The 16,629-nt window shown below is 37.3% G+C and overlaps 1 protein-coding gene across 14 annotated transcripts in view; it reads left to right on the top strand.

Annotated features, from left to right (window-relative positions):
- PHF20L1 (PHD finger protein 20 like 1) overlaps positions 1-16,629 on the top strand; it is a 60,192-nt gene that overhangs the window by 7,595 nt on the left and 35,968 nt on the right. For 8 of the 14 annotated variants that reach the window (XM_086741285.1, XM_086741284.1, XM_086741287.1 and 5 more), the window contains 7 exons: positions 2,903-3,074; positions 3,221-3,305; positions 4,094-4,182; positions 6,704-6,766; positions 10,456-10,663; positions 11,335-11,463; positions 16,201-16,283. In XM_086741285.1, the coding sequence (XP_086597411.1) occupies positions 2,903-3,074; positions 3,221-3,305; positions 4,094-4,182; positions 6,704-6,766; positions 10,456-10,663; positions 11,335-11,463; positions 16,201-16,283 (829 nt within the window). Of the gene's footprint in view, positions 1-2,902; positions 3,075-3,220; positions 3,306-4,093; positions 4,183-6,703; positions 6,767-8,643; positions 8,789-10,455; positions 10,664-11,334; positions 11,464-16,200; positions 16,284-16,629 lie in introns of those variants that run through there. The other 6 variants (XM_086741288.1, XM_086741295.1, XM_086741291.1 and 3 more) reach the window with 4 other exon arrangements.

The following is a 16,629-nucleotide window of genomic DNA, read 5'->3' on the forward strand; positions in this document are numbered from 1 at the left end:
AGCCATTGTATGATGATGTGGTTATTGTAAGATTAAACTATGCAAAACCAGTATCATGGATTATGATCCAGAGCTGATAGCATAAATTGTTTTTGTCAAAGAGAAATTAACCAATAAATGCTTGATGCTGCATTTTCTCTGTTGAGTAATCCCTAATGAGGCAGTATTTGCATATCTTCTTTTATTAACTGATGCTAGCTTTGCTCTTTTTCTTTTTTTTTCTGTATGTATTAACATTTTGATTCTTAGTTGGCTGAATTTTCCTTAAAACTATCTTCATTTTTATATACTTGTCTCTAAACTATACTTTGTATTGTGCTTTCTCTTCTTACTCAGTTTTCTGTTTCCAGGACAGGGTACTATATTTTGCTGATTTATCCCTTCGGTGATCTTCTACACACAGTGCTTGGAATGAGGACTTTGCTGATGATGACCAGTGAAAGCTGCCAGCCGTAACAACAATAACAGTGTAGCAAGGGAACTGCTGTAGGATGGCACGATAATGTGAACGGAGTATTTGCACTGTAGATACTTAGGAAAAGGAGAATTCTGTCTTTTGGCTGATGGTCCTTGAATTTTGTGAAATAACTGTAGTTTTCCATCACTACCTGGCTGGCATGTGATAAACCTGAAATTTCCAACTGCAGTGAGAAAGAGCACTATTCTTGTCTTCCATTTCACTGCTGCAGCTTTGGTGCTTGTGCACAAGATCTTATTTTAGATTGCTGCAAAGTGAACTTCCCATCCTCTTGCTTTTCTGGTGTTTTTCCTTCCTTCCTTCCCTCCGCTAAATGCTTTCTCTGTGGTCATTTGCTTCTATTCGGAACTCTTTTAGGGAACATTGTTACTCATACATTTGCAGCAGTAGCTGTAAATTTTCTTTTTTCCTCTACTTTGCTACTTTTCCTTCTTATTCTGCCACTCTGTGTCTAGTAACAAGAAGTCTGACATTGGAATGCTCAGGAAGATTAAAAAACTAGTAAGAAATTTTATGATAAAATTTTTAAACAGCATGTGGACTTAAGAGGAAAGCATAATCAGAGGCAGGGCTTAGGAAAACCATCTCTTGGCTATTTATTTTCTTGAAGCCTTGTTCAAAGTTAAACCAGAATGCTGGTGATAGGATTCAGATTTTGACCTACCAATTTTACTTTCTGTTTTGATACAATATATCATCAGCTTCACTGTTCTCATTAGATTATTTGTTTGTCTGCTTGAGAGAAGAAAGGGGGTTGATCTTGTTGCTCCTGTGAAAGAAATCCCATGGAGTTCTTTTATATTGGAAAAGATTTTGTTAGTGGGGTGGCAGATGGGAATCTGGAGTTTGAGAGTAAGATGTCGTTTAGGGTTTTTTTAAAGTTCGATGAGAAATTGGGAAGTTAAAGAATAGCTATAAAATTAGTTTGCATTTCTGAAAAATATGGATGAGAGAAATGCCATGAGAAGTTAGACTGTCTATTCTGAGGTGAGGGTGAAATGTGGCTGAAGTAGTTGCAACAGTAACCTGGGAAATCAGAGAGAGTTTTGCTCATTTGGCAACTTCTGAGGTATGTAGATGTCAGAAAGCTGTATGCATCACTGCAGCTGAGGAAGTAGGACTTGAGAAATGAAAAAGCACAGTCAGATTGATAGGTTTTTTTTTTGTTTTAATCCCCTGTTCTAGTCACTGGGAGAGAAGGAAAGCCTGTACTTCCTGAGAACTTATGTTTTAATCAGAATGTGATGTTAAAGAGTTCTTTATCAGCACCGTCAGTATTTTGGAGAGATAGTATTCAAAATTGAAAGTGTTGGCAAGGTTTCTGTACATGTCAGTTGTGTTTCTAGCTGATGGAATTTGCAGGAAGACTGGAAATTAATTGCTTGAGCTCTGCTCTCTTACTGAATTCTGCCCCATTCCTATTTTCTCTACATTTCCTGCAGTGGAAATAATGGGATCTAATAGTTTTGGTGGAGGAGGTAGCGTGACAAAACCAGTTTGTGCCTTGCTCCCCTACTACAATTTTTGTCAAATAAATCGCTTTGGTGAAATGGAAATAATAAAACTAAATATTAATTGTTGAAGTTAGAGAAATTTGCCGTTTTCCCCTACAAATATAATCTCGAACTTTAGTTTAAGAACTACACAAGGTTGTTAAGATCCCTGTTACATGTTTCCTGCGCTCAAAATTAGATGCCGAAGACTTGTCTGGCTGCAACTCAATCCTGATTAGTTCTACTGAGCACATACAATGTTTGCTGAGAGTAAAATTAATGTCTTAATTAAGACTGGTGCGTTTAGTTTGTGTGTAGATACAGAGATAACTGCTAAAATATAGTTACCATGAATCAAATTTAATGGCAGTGAAATCATGGAAGCTGGTCTATGAATTAGTAAGCGACTTAGATTAAGTAAGAGTGTTCTGTTGAATTCTGGGTTTGATTAGTTGCTTGAATTTGTCTGGAATCAATGGTGTAGTTTGAAACATTTCATGTGATAAAAGTAATGATTGTACTCCTAAAATTGTTTTATAACCTTCCCATCCCCAAGCAAACAGAAACTCTTAGAGGATTTTGCTTTAAACAAACACAGGTTTTAAAACTGATAAGCACAAAATGCTAATGCCAATTTCAGCCAGTCTTGGTCTGAGAGTTTGAGGTTTAAATTTGTGTGCAGTCATCTGACTAAGATGAAGGTGATGATGTATCACTGATGTGTGTAGGTAACTCTTAAACTAAATATCATCCTACTATCAATTTAGTAACCTCATCTTTTGCAGACTTTGACCTTTCTCAGGACAGTGTTAGTAAAACTTCCAGAATGGTCACGTAAGCCATGTGGTATGCAAAAAAAAAAAACCAAAAAACCAAGACGAAGACCCAGGAAAAAGCTTTGGAATTTATCAGTATACATTTATCATTCAAGGTATCCATCTCGTATTGAGAAGATAGATTATGAAGAGGGGAAGATGTTGGTCCATTTTGAACGTTGGAGTCATCGCTACGATGAGTGGATCTACTGGGACAGCAATAGATTGCGACCCTTGGAGCGACCAGCATTAAGGAAAGAAGGGCTGAAAGATGATGAAGAATTTGTTGTAAGTGGCACATTTATTTTGGTTTTGACTTTTTTTGTAAACTGTCTTACTTGTTTTCGTACATTAGATCTCTCTAGCACATAAAATTCTTTTTAGGAAAAAATCTAAATTATTAAAATAGTAATGACTACATTTGTATAAAATAGGATTTTAAACCTGGAGAAGAAGTCCTAGCTCGTTGGACAGACTGTCGGTATTACCCTGCAAAGATTGAAGCAATTAATAAAGAGGGTAAGTATTCATGTATGGTCCATTCCTAAAGACTGTTTGCATATGCTGTTGCTGTATCTGTAGTCTGCTTAAAAAATTGACATGGGTATAAAGTTTTCTTCACTGCCTCAATATTAAGTGAAAATGTTTCTATTCTATCAAATTTAGTAATAGGCCTGTCTTTTATCTGCGTGAAATTAGAAAGCTGGAATTTCTCCTGGAAGACAGAATGCTTAATGTTTCCTCAGTGATTAGAAGAATATCCTGTGCACAGTGTTACAGATATTTTTTTACTACTGTGGATTTGGGCTAACGCTATTTTAAAATTTTCTTAATTGTTTTAGGAATGGTAGATCTCCTTAAAGTTCTGTTTATTGATGGGAAAACAATGGAAATAAAGGAACAACTTAGATGCAATACCTCACAATGGAGTGATATTTCTAATGAACATAAGTAGAAGTTGAAGTTTTTACTGTAGTTTAAAGCAAACGAGGATTTGATTGTGAATTGAATTGTTTCCCTATTGTGGCAACTTAAATATTGCATAATTCTTTCAATTAATTGTGAACAAAAGTGACACAGGAACTTAAACATGCTTGAAATTGTCCAAGTGGACAAAGAACAACAATATAAAAACAGGATTTTGTTGAGGCTTTAATTTATTTTTCTTAAAATTCATGATCCTGACTGTAGATAACACCTGGTTACTTTGTTCATGCAGCCTACGAAACACTTTACTAAAGCTTTCATAGTAACAAGGCGTGTTTGTTTCTTAACTACTCGTAATGATTACATAAATCCTCTTCTAGGAACATTCACAGTACAGTTCTATGATGGTGTTATTCGATGTCTTAAGAGAATGCATATCAAATCTATGCCAGAGGATGCAAAAGGGCAGGTAAGAATACTTCAGGTATCTCTTTGTTAGGTTTTATGTAGATTTTTTTTTTTTTTTTTAATATCCAGAAATAGTAAAAATGTAGTCTAGCACAACTAGCTTTAGATTAGTTTTTTATTCCGGGTCCTGCACTGCCTCGCTTCACCAGTTTTATGGATGATGCCCGAGAGTGTGCTGCTCAAGTAGTCTTGCCGCTATCTGAAATGTCTAGCTGCCATACACTCCATTGCCAACTAATCTGTTCCCAAGGTTTTGTCTTACAGAGTTTACAAAACTGGGGACGTCCAAATACTTTTTCCTCTGGTCTTTTTTCAGGAAAAAGCTTTAGCTTGTCAGTAGTCTGTGCTGCTGGTTTTTGGTGTTTTGTTTTCCGCCCCCCCCCCCCCCTCCCCCCACCTCTTTCTTCCTTCACCACCCCATCTCTTTCCTTTGCTACTGTGGTAGCTTTTTGCCTACATGTTCTTATTAACATGAGTGTTCTGTGGGGGTTTTCTCCCCTGTATCAGAACTTCTAGGGATTCAGACAGATAAATATTTCTTAATCTCTGATAATGTCCAGTTGCTATTAAAGAAGAGATGCTGAGTACAAGTTGAGGGAGACTGAAGTAGAGGACATTATTTAGTCAGTAGTCATATCTTTACTTGCAAAAGGAAAACAACATTGAAAACTGTTACTTGCTTTCAGTGGAAACACCATTGCGTTTATCGTGCTTGGTAATTGTTTTCTTGTAGTTAATGAGAAATTACTCCACTGAAACTATTTGAGACTCGGAGGCAAGAAATGTGAAAAAGCTGCTCTTATTTGCTCTCAGTTTTCTTCAGAATACTCCTAACTTGGCAAACAAAATCCATGTATTTCAGAATAATAATTATTGTAACCATGCGTATTATAACAAGGGCAGATGGATAAGCGCATTGGCTTGAAAACATTTCTATATCCTGGCCTCCAGGTTACAGGTAGCAGTGTACTAGGGTTGATCATCTATGCAAAGAACATTAGAACTTTGTGCAGGCAACACTGCGCTGCTTAAACTACATTGTCTTAAAAAGATTTAACTGAAATCCATAGTCACACTAACACTGGCTTCTTGCTGCAGTCTTACAAAACCTCTATTAAATCAGTATCTAATATTTCAAATAACACTTTCAGTATGACAGTAAGTTAGGAAACTAGAGAATTTCATTTTACTTCATAAAAAAGAAAACTTGGGTTACGTGGTTGTGAATGAACTAAAATAGCTGTTCTGTGACAATGTGAAGAAGTCCCTCACTCTATCCTGTGCTTTTTCTAGGAAACTATCTTGTGTCTTTTCTTGAGTTGCTGCTCTTAGGCCACAGGCACTTCCAGCTTTAAAAAAAAAAAATAAATCCATTTCTTACAGATGCTGGTTAGCAACCATTTTGATGCCCAGACATGCTTGGTGGCTGTCAGCTCATCTTTTATTTCTAATTTTTCTCATTAGTTGAGAGTTATGGTGTCAGTCTCATGCACCCGAGGAGCTGATTGTAGATGGCTTCAGTGAAGTCTTGAGAAAGAACAAGGGGGCCAAAAATTACACTTTCTGAGATGGATTTAGAAGCAAGTTGTCTTGCAGCAAGAACAACCCCAAATATACTTTCTACAATGCTGAATTATACTAGTCTTAGCATTTCATTGTGCAAAATTAGAGCTAGGCTTGTAGTTGAAAGGCAAAGATACTTTTTTCTGCAACACCTCCTATATCATTATACTGTGGTAAAATATTTGTTTTTCAAAATATTTTTCTGGTATTTAAGATAAAAATGTGATGGAAGATTTGGTTTGAAAATCAGTTATCTGAAATAGAGCTTTATCTAAGTCTACAACTCAAATGAATGTTTTTGCTTTTTTGCATTATTTATTTTATAAGAAAACATTTATGGGAAATTATTTAAAGCTTAAAAAACACGCAAGAGTATAACTTGATTTCAAAAATAGTGAGGCTGGCAGATTGAACACTTCATGCTTAATTTAAACCTATGACTTGTTTTTTATCTGTTTCCAAAGGAAAAATACATTTCAAAAGATGGATGTAAGCTTAAGATCCTTCTAGTGCATCAGCAAATTTAACAAATGTCAGATTTGTTTGGAAGGTGTGTGCTAAGCATGCAGAATTTGAATTACATGGAGAAAGAGGAATATAGACTAGTTAAATCTTTGATTTGAGCTTAGTGAGTCTTAAAGGAAGAGATTGTAAACACTCCAACACTCAAACTATTTTTGAGTTGCAGCAGAAGTGTGTTTTAATAAGATTCAGCTGTGAGGGTGGAAAGGCAAAATTTTTAAAGAGTAGAAAATATTTATATGGTTCAATGAAATGAGACTTATCGGTTAGGTTGCTCTACAGATAAGCGCAAATTAATTGAAATCACAATAATGTAGTACAGAGAGAGAATAAAAAGATGGGGATATTGAGACTGCCCTTGTGAGAGCACATGTGAAGTATTCGGATAACTTACTTTTTCTGTTTCATGTTTTTTGTTTTATCTTCGATGTAATTAGGCGCGCGAGAGGGAGCAGATAGCGCCGGAGCTGAGATTAGTGACGGAAATCGAACCAAAAGAAGTGAGTTTTGAGGAGGGTTTTGAAGGAGAGGGAGGGGACTTGTCACACAGGAAGAGGAAGCTGAGGAAAAAGCATGGATTTGTGATTGGGACAGAGGAAAAAAGAAGACGTGACAGGAGACAATGTGAGCCAAGATGTAGTTGGGCCAGACTGTTTAGAATTGAAAGGTGAGGGTAAGGAATCCAGGCCTGATGTGGAATCGGCCGGTCAATAGATTAATGATGTTTTATGTATGTGTATGTGTGAATGTGTGGGAGTTGTGGTGCGTCAGGAGAGGAAAATCAGTTGAATCTTTATTACTGTAGGGAAGCAAAAAGGTGGTGATTGTAGGCTGGTGAAGGGAGAACAATGTGTGAATTCTGCTATTGGCACAAGGGTTGGATTTTAGAAATGATGCTAGCTTTGCCTTCCCACTGTTGCAGGTTTAAGGTTACACAAAGGAATATTTTAAAATACAAGTGTTTTAGCCAATTGATGGGTAAGGCTGTTGGGTAATTTCTACTAACGTATTTCTTGATCGTGCAATTTCCTGTGCTTTGATTTAGTGACTCTAATTAGCATAATAACAGTTTTCCTAGGTAGTGATAAAGTAATGTTTTGTTTTCTAACTACAGGGTCCAATTACTTCTCTGCTGTCAGTTTTTTCAGCTTACTTGAAAGATTAATTTTAGTAAGAATAAAAAAAGAAGGAAATACACTTTTTTTTTTTTTAAAAGTTATATATGTAAATGATAAATTTTCACTGGGGTGGGATACTGTGGGAAGTGGGAAATCAGGCTGGATGATGCAGAGTAACTGGTGCAAAGTTACAGAAGCGCAGGCAATAGAGGGACAATGTCAGGACACAAGGGAGAAGCAGGGAAAACTTCTCTTAGGAGGATTTTGCTGTTACTTTATTAATTTGTAATGTGTTCATATTTGGGCCCTTGGTTTTGATACACTGGATAATCTGGGGAAAAGTCCTGCTGTTAGAGATTTGTAACTAGCTTCTGTGGTATCTGATATTTAGTGTCCTGCTATTAGAGTTGACAGAGTAGACATCTTAAAACAACCCTGAGACAGATTTCAGAATTCATTGCGCTTTAGACTCCCACTGTTGTTATCCCATTTTTTTTGTTAAATTTTTCTATAAATTCTGAATAAGGCACAAATACATATTTTTTGAAAGAGGGGAAAAAAGCTATATTTCAAAATAAATATAGTCACCTTAGCATCTTAGAGGCGAAATAGTTTTCACATGTCAGGAGCTGTGCAGCTGCTCAGCAGGAGTTCAAAGATTAAAAAGCAGGAATTACCTGTGTCGGTTTAGTGCCCATATATTTACTCTGCAGCCAAAATAAAAATGGACCCACAGAGTTTCTGGCCAATTTGGAATCACAAATTGTTGAGATTGGAAGGGACCTCTTGAGATAATCTTGTCCACTCGCCGCTCAAGGTTCTTTTCACTGAGTTTAAATTTACATGTTAATCTAGAAAAGAAGTGTAACTATCACCATAATGAATGTATCTCTACTCTGGCTTCTGAATGTTTAATCTTTGTTTGCTTCATTGTTACATGTGTCCTGCAACCCTTTGTAAACTCCAGTATACTCCAGGTACTTACTTTGTAAGTATCCCAACAATGAAATAAAATGCAAACAAGAAACCCTTCATGTTGCACCAGAACAGCTGCCATTAGAACAGGATACTTAGTTCAGTGTGGTCCTTCAAGCTCAATATCTTAGCAAAGCTTCCAATTTCAGGCTGCTTAGCTTGACTGATAATTAAAATGCTGTTTAGAAGCTGTTTTGATACAGGCTGCGCTTCCTTTGCTTCCCACTTATACCATAAGATCCAAGTTCCAGCCGTGTTACTGATCCTCTTCATCCCTTGGCCAGGGTACAGTGTAAGACTTCTACTCTCAGGTCTCCTAACTCCTCACCAGCACAAATAGCTCAATCCTTTTTTTGTCCTGTTGGATGGGCAAGGCTCTGGATGGACTGGAGCTAATGTGTGTGCTCGTTTTGGCTGGCCAGAAAAGAGGTATGTGTGTTTTTGATTGACTACACAGCTGGCAATTAGACACGCTCTTTGTGGCTGGCATGTCACCAAATGGCCTTGGTAGTTGCCTGTTGTGTAAGCATTGCCAAAGCGCTTCCAGACTTTTCTGCTGCTAGCTAGACTGAGTGTATGCATTGAAAGTGTGGGCATGGAACACGTTATCTTTGAGGAATCAAAACTGTTGCTGTTTCTAGGTACATAGCTTGATGCAACATAGAAGTATAACCTGTGTAGAGCAGTGATTTAAAAGTATTGAGCTATGGAAAAGAAAAAGCATAATACAGGGAAAAGTAATGCTTTGGTGTTATGCTTTTCTCATACATCAAAAAAGGTAAATAAACCTCTGTAGAACAGAAGTTTGAAAGAGTTGTAATAGATGGGGACAAAGTTGCATTGAAACAAGCTTTATGAAATCAAGATACTGTAGGTACCTTGTATGAAACATAGTAGCAAGGAAACAGCCCAGAATAAAATATAGTCTCTTTACGCTTTTGGAGGGTAGGGGAGGAGGGGAAGTTTTACTCTTTGTAAAGGACTCATGCAAAACTGGACAAAAAGTAGTCTTTATTAGACCTTTTTTATAAGTGGTAGTACAAATCTGCAAATGCTCTTGTAGCCAAATTGCCATGTAGCAAATTAATTCTTGTTCAGAACGCTCAGGTGCTTAATTCTTACTGGTGGAGGATGAACATTGCTATTGGTTTTTATATCACATATAACTTCTCCATGGAAAAATTCTGTACCTTGGTGTTATAGAAAACTTGAAAAAAATACTTTAGTAAAAAGAGTCAGGTTAAAATTTTTGCAATTGGGTTGATCCCTGACGCACAGGAGACATAAGACGGGAGTCTGATCACTCCAAACTAGTGGAAAGAGCTTGGCTCAGCCTTGGAAGTGTTTAGTTCTCTCTGTTGACTTACAGAAGGCTAGTCTTTGTCTACATGCCAAAAAGGAGATTGATTTGGGTTGTATGTTCTGTTGTTCACTCCTTGGATGTTTCTGTATGGTCAAATGAGCCATTATCCAAAATGACACTTTCATTACCTTAAATGTGAGTGTGAAATTCAGTCCTATTATAGAGCACTTTATTCAAATTATTGAATTAAACTTGTAATATGTCACACAAAAAAAGTGCTATCTGTTATTACTCTAGAAACGCAGATATAATTAAAAAAGAGTTGTCCCTGCTTTTTCAATTGAATTTGGGAAAAACTCTGCCCAATCATGCAACTGACTGGATCATTCTTTGAGTTTTGAATAATAGTTAAATCTGAGCAATAGTGGAGGTGGTGTATTTCACCACCGTTAAGAAAAAGGTCAATGTTCTGGATTTGAGAGCTCCTGGGTTTCTAAAGCTAGGACAGAAAAAAAGAGGTGTCAGAGAATGTGTGCAGCCAGAATTCTATATGCAGTGATGTTTTGAAGGTTTTTTCCTTTTTGTCTTTTATCCGTGTGGCATAGTGATAATGCTTCCAGTTTATTTAGGCAATTTGGGAAATTAATTTTACCACTCTTTGAGTAGTAGCCATAAAAATAAATTCATCTGCTTTTGAACATTTCTAGATTAATTTTCACTGGGTTTATAGGTATTTTCTATTTGAGTCTTAGGCACTTTTTAATACTTACTTACCATTTTTTCCTTTTTGGAGGACTGGATAGCTTTGGTCAAAGCTGCTGCTGCAGCAGCAGCCAAGAACAAAGCAGGAAGTAAACCTAGAACGAGCGCAAACAGCAATAAAGATAAAGAGGACAGAAAATGGCTAAAAGTTCCTTCAAGAAAGGAAGAAACCTCAACCTCTACAATCATGCAGGAAGTCCAAAAAAAGGAAGATGAGCCTACATCTAGTGACGCATTTGGTAAAAATGAATTCTATAGAAGATAAAATAAGTTTTTCTGTAATGTTGAAGTAGAATTCCTGTTGTTAATTTTGCAATTAAAAAATAACTAGTATTTCTAGAGGAAGATGTCTCATTTGCTATTATGATACATAGCATTAATCAATTCAGAAACTGTTTTTATCTGGTAAATCTAGTTTGGTCAGCATTTACTCCTTGTGCAAAGCTTCTAACTAGCTCTCACAAGAGCAGTACATAGTGGATTTTTTTTTTAATTGCTTCATTGTACGTTTTAGTTCATATTCCTGCATCTTCTGTTACCTGTGAGATAATCCCTGATCCTGTTTGAAGAAAAAAAAAAATTAAATTCCAATATGGATGATATATCCGCAAGCAGGATTGTTTGAAACTTTCTAGGTTAATAAGAATTTGTTCATTTTGATAGTCTTTAATACTGAATTTCTCATAATATTGAGTAAAAATTACAAGTTTTGAGGTAATGCTAAATGTAATACTAATGTGTAATACTAATGTGTAATACTAAATCTTCAGAATGTGTCATTTTAATTTTTAATAGAATTTTAAAGTTGCTTTACTGCAGTATTCTAATGGCAGTTCTGAAATACTTAAGTATTTTGGATGTTGTGTACTTATGAAATGTGAGTTTACTGGATTTCTCCTCTGTTCAAAAGTAGGATTTCCTGTAGTGGATGTTCCAAAGATGGCCTTTGTGCAGGCAGAGAGCACGTTATCACACAAGAGGAAAAGTAATCTAGGCAACTCATTTCAGGCAAAGAGAGCTCGTCTTAACAAGATCACTGGTAAAATATTTTTTTGTTATTGATTTTTTCCTTTCTAATGTAGTGAAATATACATACTTACATACAAGTTACTAAAATAGATTGATAAAAGCACATTCATGAGGCAAATATGCACTACAGTCTTTTACTTGTTTGGAATTTTAAAGGAATCTATAAATGGTAATAAAATCTACCATGTTCATAAATTCAGAGAATGTTCTGGACTTGACTTGGTCTTTTTAGTTTTCTATGAAGGTAACCATCCTGAACTGATTAATTTCTTGAGTATGTTTTAACTCCAGCTCCACAATTCTCTCCTTAATCAGGTGAATTTGTGGTTTGTACAAGTTCTTATCAAGGTCATGAGTTACATACCGTCACTGTAAATTAAAGCTTTTGTTAGGTGTGGAGAAACTAAATGTTTTATCATAGTTTGTTGTAAAGTAAAATTGTCGCTGGAAAGAGTTTATGGTGTGCCATTTTTTCAGATTTGTTTTGATCAATCCAATCTTTCGTAGGTCAGCAGTGGAGGGTGTTTAGTCAGTTTTCTTATGCCTGTGGTTCCGTTTCAGTCTTTCAATCAGTACTTCAGTGTAAAGGAGAAAATAAATGAAATGGGCCAGTATGGAACATGATAGGAAGGAAACAGTCTTCAGAAAAGCCCATCTTCTACCTCCAGGCTTTTCTTTCCTGGAAGTCTTCTTATTTGGTACTGAGTTTAGTTTTGTCAGCCTCACTTCTACTTTCCTTTGCCCATACTGCGTACGCCCTCAGTTAAGTCCCAATTTAATTGCTGCCGTGAGTAGAAGGGTAAGGTATATGCTAGTGCTATGTATTTACAGACCTCTGGTATTTCTTTCCTATAGCAGTTAGTAGCAGGGGATACCAAAACCAGCTGACAAACCTGTAGCTCTACAAAGTATGTTTTTCTGTGCTTGCGAACAGATTTTCCTTTCCTAAGGAGCTTTGTGAGAATAACGGCAGTCAGACGGGCTCATATAGGCTGAAGAATCAGAAAACATTATGTTGCAGCCGTTGACTTTATTATTATTCTAAAAACAGTGTCTGTCTCTCTCCATGAAAAGATACTCTGCTAGCAGAATGTTACCATTCAGTGAAAGTGAATTAGTCCTTCAATTACAAGATGATATTTGTCATGCTTGGTAGTTACTTTGTGTACTAGAACTGTTCTCAAATTAACATGCTTGTGCAACTCATAGTAGGTTTTTTTTAATTGTTCCATATAATGGAGTGTTTTGGAAATGTAACTGCCAATGATCAAACTTTGTCTTGCTACATGCTTATTTCTTATGCTTGAAAAAATTTGTAAATTGACATTTGTATCTTCAGCATGAGGTTTTAGATTTGAAGGCAGTTTGAGAATCATGCTGGTGTACTGATCAGAATGGCTGCGTAAAGCATTGTAGCTGTTAAGAAAACGTTAATTTACCAAGCATCTGATGGCTGTGTTGGGGAAATAGAGCAAATAATGTGGTTGCAGGAGGCTGTCTGAAGGGAGCTGTTTTGTGGATTTAAATTCAGCATTGATGCACAAGGTTGTCCTTGTCTGCCGCAAGGGCCACAGCTGCATCTGGTGTTCTTTGCTCACCATTCAACAAAATAAAGTTGCTTCCTTTGCTCCTATTTCTTCTGCTACCACCACTGGGTAAATTGCGTTTCCCGAAGATGAAGGATGTCTCCTGCTAAGCATGTGTTAATGTCTTCTTCCAATTAATTTTTGCCTCTGTTGGAATGCTTGCTTCCACATTTCCTGCTGCAGTGTTGATACCTAAAAGAACAGATAACAAGTGCAGCAAACTTACCGAACAAAACACTTCTGGTTCACTGTGCCACCCCATGCTTTTTATTTGTTATGTGCTGTTACTGACAGGGGTTGGTGAACCTGTAGTCCTGCTGCTGTGGTAGCTTGTGGAGTTGTTTTGTCTTTCTACAGGCATAGCAGTTGGTTAGAAAGATACTTAATGGGATAGAGAAGAAGGAAATAAGAAGGGTTATATATTCACAGGTCTGACAGAGTCTAGGCTTGTTTCATGGCTTTGCTAGAAATAAAAATCATAGAATCATAGAATGATTTAGGTTGGAAGAAACCTTTTCAAAGTCATCTAGTCCAGCCCCCCTGTCGTGGGCAGGGACATCTTCCACTAGATCAGGTTACTCAAGGCCCTGTCCATCTGACCTTGAGCATTGACGATGATGACGCATTCACAGCTTCTTTGGGCAGCTTGTGGTTTATAGAACCACAAAAGTTGCCTTATAGACTGTAGCTTGTTGCTTAGGATTTAAAGCTACTTCACTTAATTTTGAAAACTATTCTATACTTTTTATTGTAGATGCATGGTTGTCAATATAAACAACATTGCTAATTTTGCAACTTAATTTAAACTGGATAACTTGAGTCACAAGGGTTTATTTAGACCCATGAAACCTAAATGTTTTATGAAGCCTAATGCAGAATTAAAATATTACCTGATAGTTTTATTTATGTCAATATAATAGGGCTAAGTAAGTTTCTACTCTTCATTTAGCCTATTTAGCTATAAAATCAATTAGTTTCCACCTCTTGTTATGGACGTGGTGTTCTGAAAACTTTATTTAAAACATATAATGTTTTAAACTTACAGGGGTTTAAACCCCTGTAAAACGTTTTTAAACAGGGCTGGTACTGGGACTGGCCCTGTTTAACATCTTTGTTGGAGCATAGACAATGGGATAAAGTGTGCCCTCAGCAAGTTCGCCGACGACACCAAGCTGTGTGGTGTGGTCAACATGTTGGAGGGAAGGGATGCCATTCAGAGGGACCTTGACAGGCTGGAGAGGTGGACCTGTGCAAACCTCATGAAGTTCAGCCAGGCCAAGTGCAAGGTCCTGCACATGGGTCGGGGCATCTCAAGCACGAATACAGGCTGGCGGGAACAGCCCTGAGGAGAAGGCCTTGGGAGTGCTGGTGGATGAGAAGCTCAGTGTGAGCTGGCAGTGCACACATGCAGCCCAGAAGGCCAACCGCATCCTGGGCCGCATCAAAAGAAGCATGGCCAGCAGGTCGAAGGTGATGATTCTTCCCTCTGCTCCACTCTGGTGAGACCCCACCTGGAGTACTGTGTCCAGCTCTGGAGGCCCCACCATAAAAAGGACATGGACCTGTTGGAGCGAGTCCAGAGGAGGGCCACGAAGATGATAAGAAGGCTGGAGCACCTTTCCTATGAGGACAGGCTGAGAGGGTTGGGGCTGTTCAGCCTGGAGAAGAGAAAGCTCTGGGGAGACCTGATAGCAGCCTTCCAGTACCTCAAGGAGGCTTATAAGAAAGATGTGGAGAAACTTCTCAGCAGGGCCTGTAGTGATAGGACAAAGGGTAACGGTTTTAAAATATAAGGAGCGGATTCGGACTGGAGGTAAGGAAAACATTTTTTTACAGTGAGGGTGGTAGAACACTGGCACAGGTTGCCCAGAGAGGTGGTGGATGCTCCATCCCTGGAAACATTCAAGGCCAGGTTGGACGGGGCTCTGAGCAACCTGATCTGGTTGGAGATGTCCCTGCTCCTTGCAGGGGGGTTGGACTAGATGGTCTTTAAAGGTTCCTTCCAACCCAAACTATTCTGTAATTTTGTGATTCTATAACTAATTTCCAATAAATTGAAGCACAACTTAATCTTACAGAAAGAGTAAATGAAAAAACACCTATTATTTGTTGTGGAGTGCTGAAACATGGTAGCTGTCTACCAAAATACCACACTGTTTTTTCTGTGCAGTTTTTTTAATGTCCGAAACACTTCCTGAGGTCCCAGCCTTCACTAATTTATAATTCCTTGGGCATTGTGCACTGTAAATTAATTTTAAACATATCTAGTTTTTCTTGGAACACAGTAGGAATTTCATGTGGATCTGTCAACTCAAGTTATTTTTGAGAACTTAAGCTCTCCACCCCCAATATTGACATTCTGAGTGATTATAATAATAACTTTTACTCAAATTTGGTTTTTTTTCAGGTTTTATCATTTTTGCTTTGTCTTATGGCATAGAACTTTTCCTTTCTCTACATACTTAGGTAATTGAAGTTGCTGTGTGAAGCAGAACCAAAGCTGTTGCTATATCCTTAGCCAACAAAAAGCTTCCTCATGTTTATATTGTCTTATTGTCTTATTGTCTTATTGTCACGGATTTTTTTTATAGTAGTGTTATTGTACATGAGTTCATGAATGAAGTGACGTATTCTAACGTATTTACTCCCAATATGGCCTTGTTATTGAGGTAATTTGGGAGCTCCACTACTGAGAATATTCATTTGGAAGTTAAATCCCTTTTTCTATTCTGCCTAAGAAAGGTTAACATGTGTTAGAATTCTGATGGGAATTTCTTAAAGACTAGAAAGGGGAGAGATAGAAAGGTTTGTAAATAATTTTGATCTTTCAGAATTTATTTAAATATCATAGGCTTGGTTTTAAAGTCCAAGTGCTTGAGCTTGGCATTATTTTACAATTGATAACTTGATTTTTTTTTTTATCTTGTTAGTGGAAATACTAGAGAAGTTCTTCTTGTGAAAGGGCACCGTCGTGGGACCATCCTTTAACTATTTGTTTCTTCTGTTTTACAGTATTCAGCTTTGTGTGGAACTGTTTTGGAGAGAACTAGGTTGTAGATATAACCACTTCATATTTCTTGTCTCACTGTTTTGCTTTGTTTTCCACAAATTCTTGTTGCAGCCTGCTTCTAACTAAAAATCTCTGCGATTTTTCTCCTAAGGTTTATTGGCATCCAAAGCTGTTGTTGCGGATGGTGCTGAAAAAAAGGAAGGCAACAAAGAAACAGCTCCAGTCCTGGAGCAGGTATGAAATGGTAGAGTTTGATTCTTTTACAAGGTTCCCACTGGAGTGTGCCATGGAGATGTAGTACCTGCAACATTAAAATTTGCCCCTTCAGGTATAATAGGGAACTGAGAATTGCTCTTATGTTTACATTTCTGGCAGAGCCAGAAGCATGGAATTTAATTGTCTCTAAACACAGTGTTGACTTGAATTTCAGTAATGAACTTTTGTGTTAGAAAACTAACAGAAAACAAAGGAAAATGAAGTCTCGATGCAACAAATTTGAGGAGACTAGTGTCCCAAGGTCCAGTTTTATAGCTGGAACCCTGACTATGACTGGCTTAGGAAAAGGCCCTTACACAAATCT

Source organism: Chlamydotis macqueenii, chromosome 2 (assembly GCF_036417535.1).
Source record: "Chlamydotis macqueenii isolate bChlMac1 chromosome 2, bChlMac1.mat, whole genome shotgun sequence".
In the NCBI taxonomy this organism is placed as follows: domain Eukaryota; kingdom Metazoa; phylum Chordata; class Aves; order Otidiformes; family Otididae; genus Chlamydotis; species Chlamydotis macqueenii.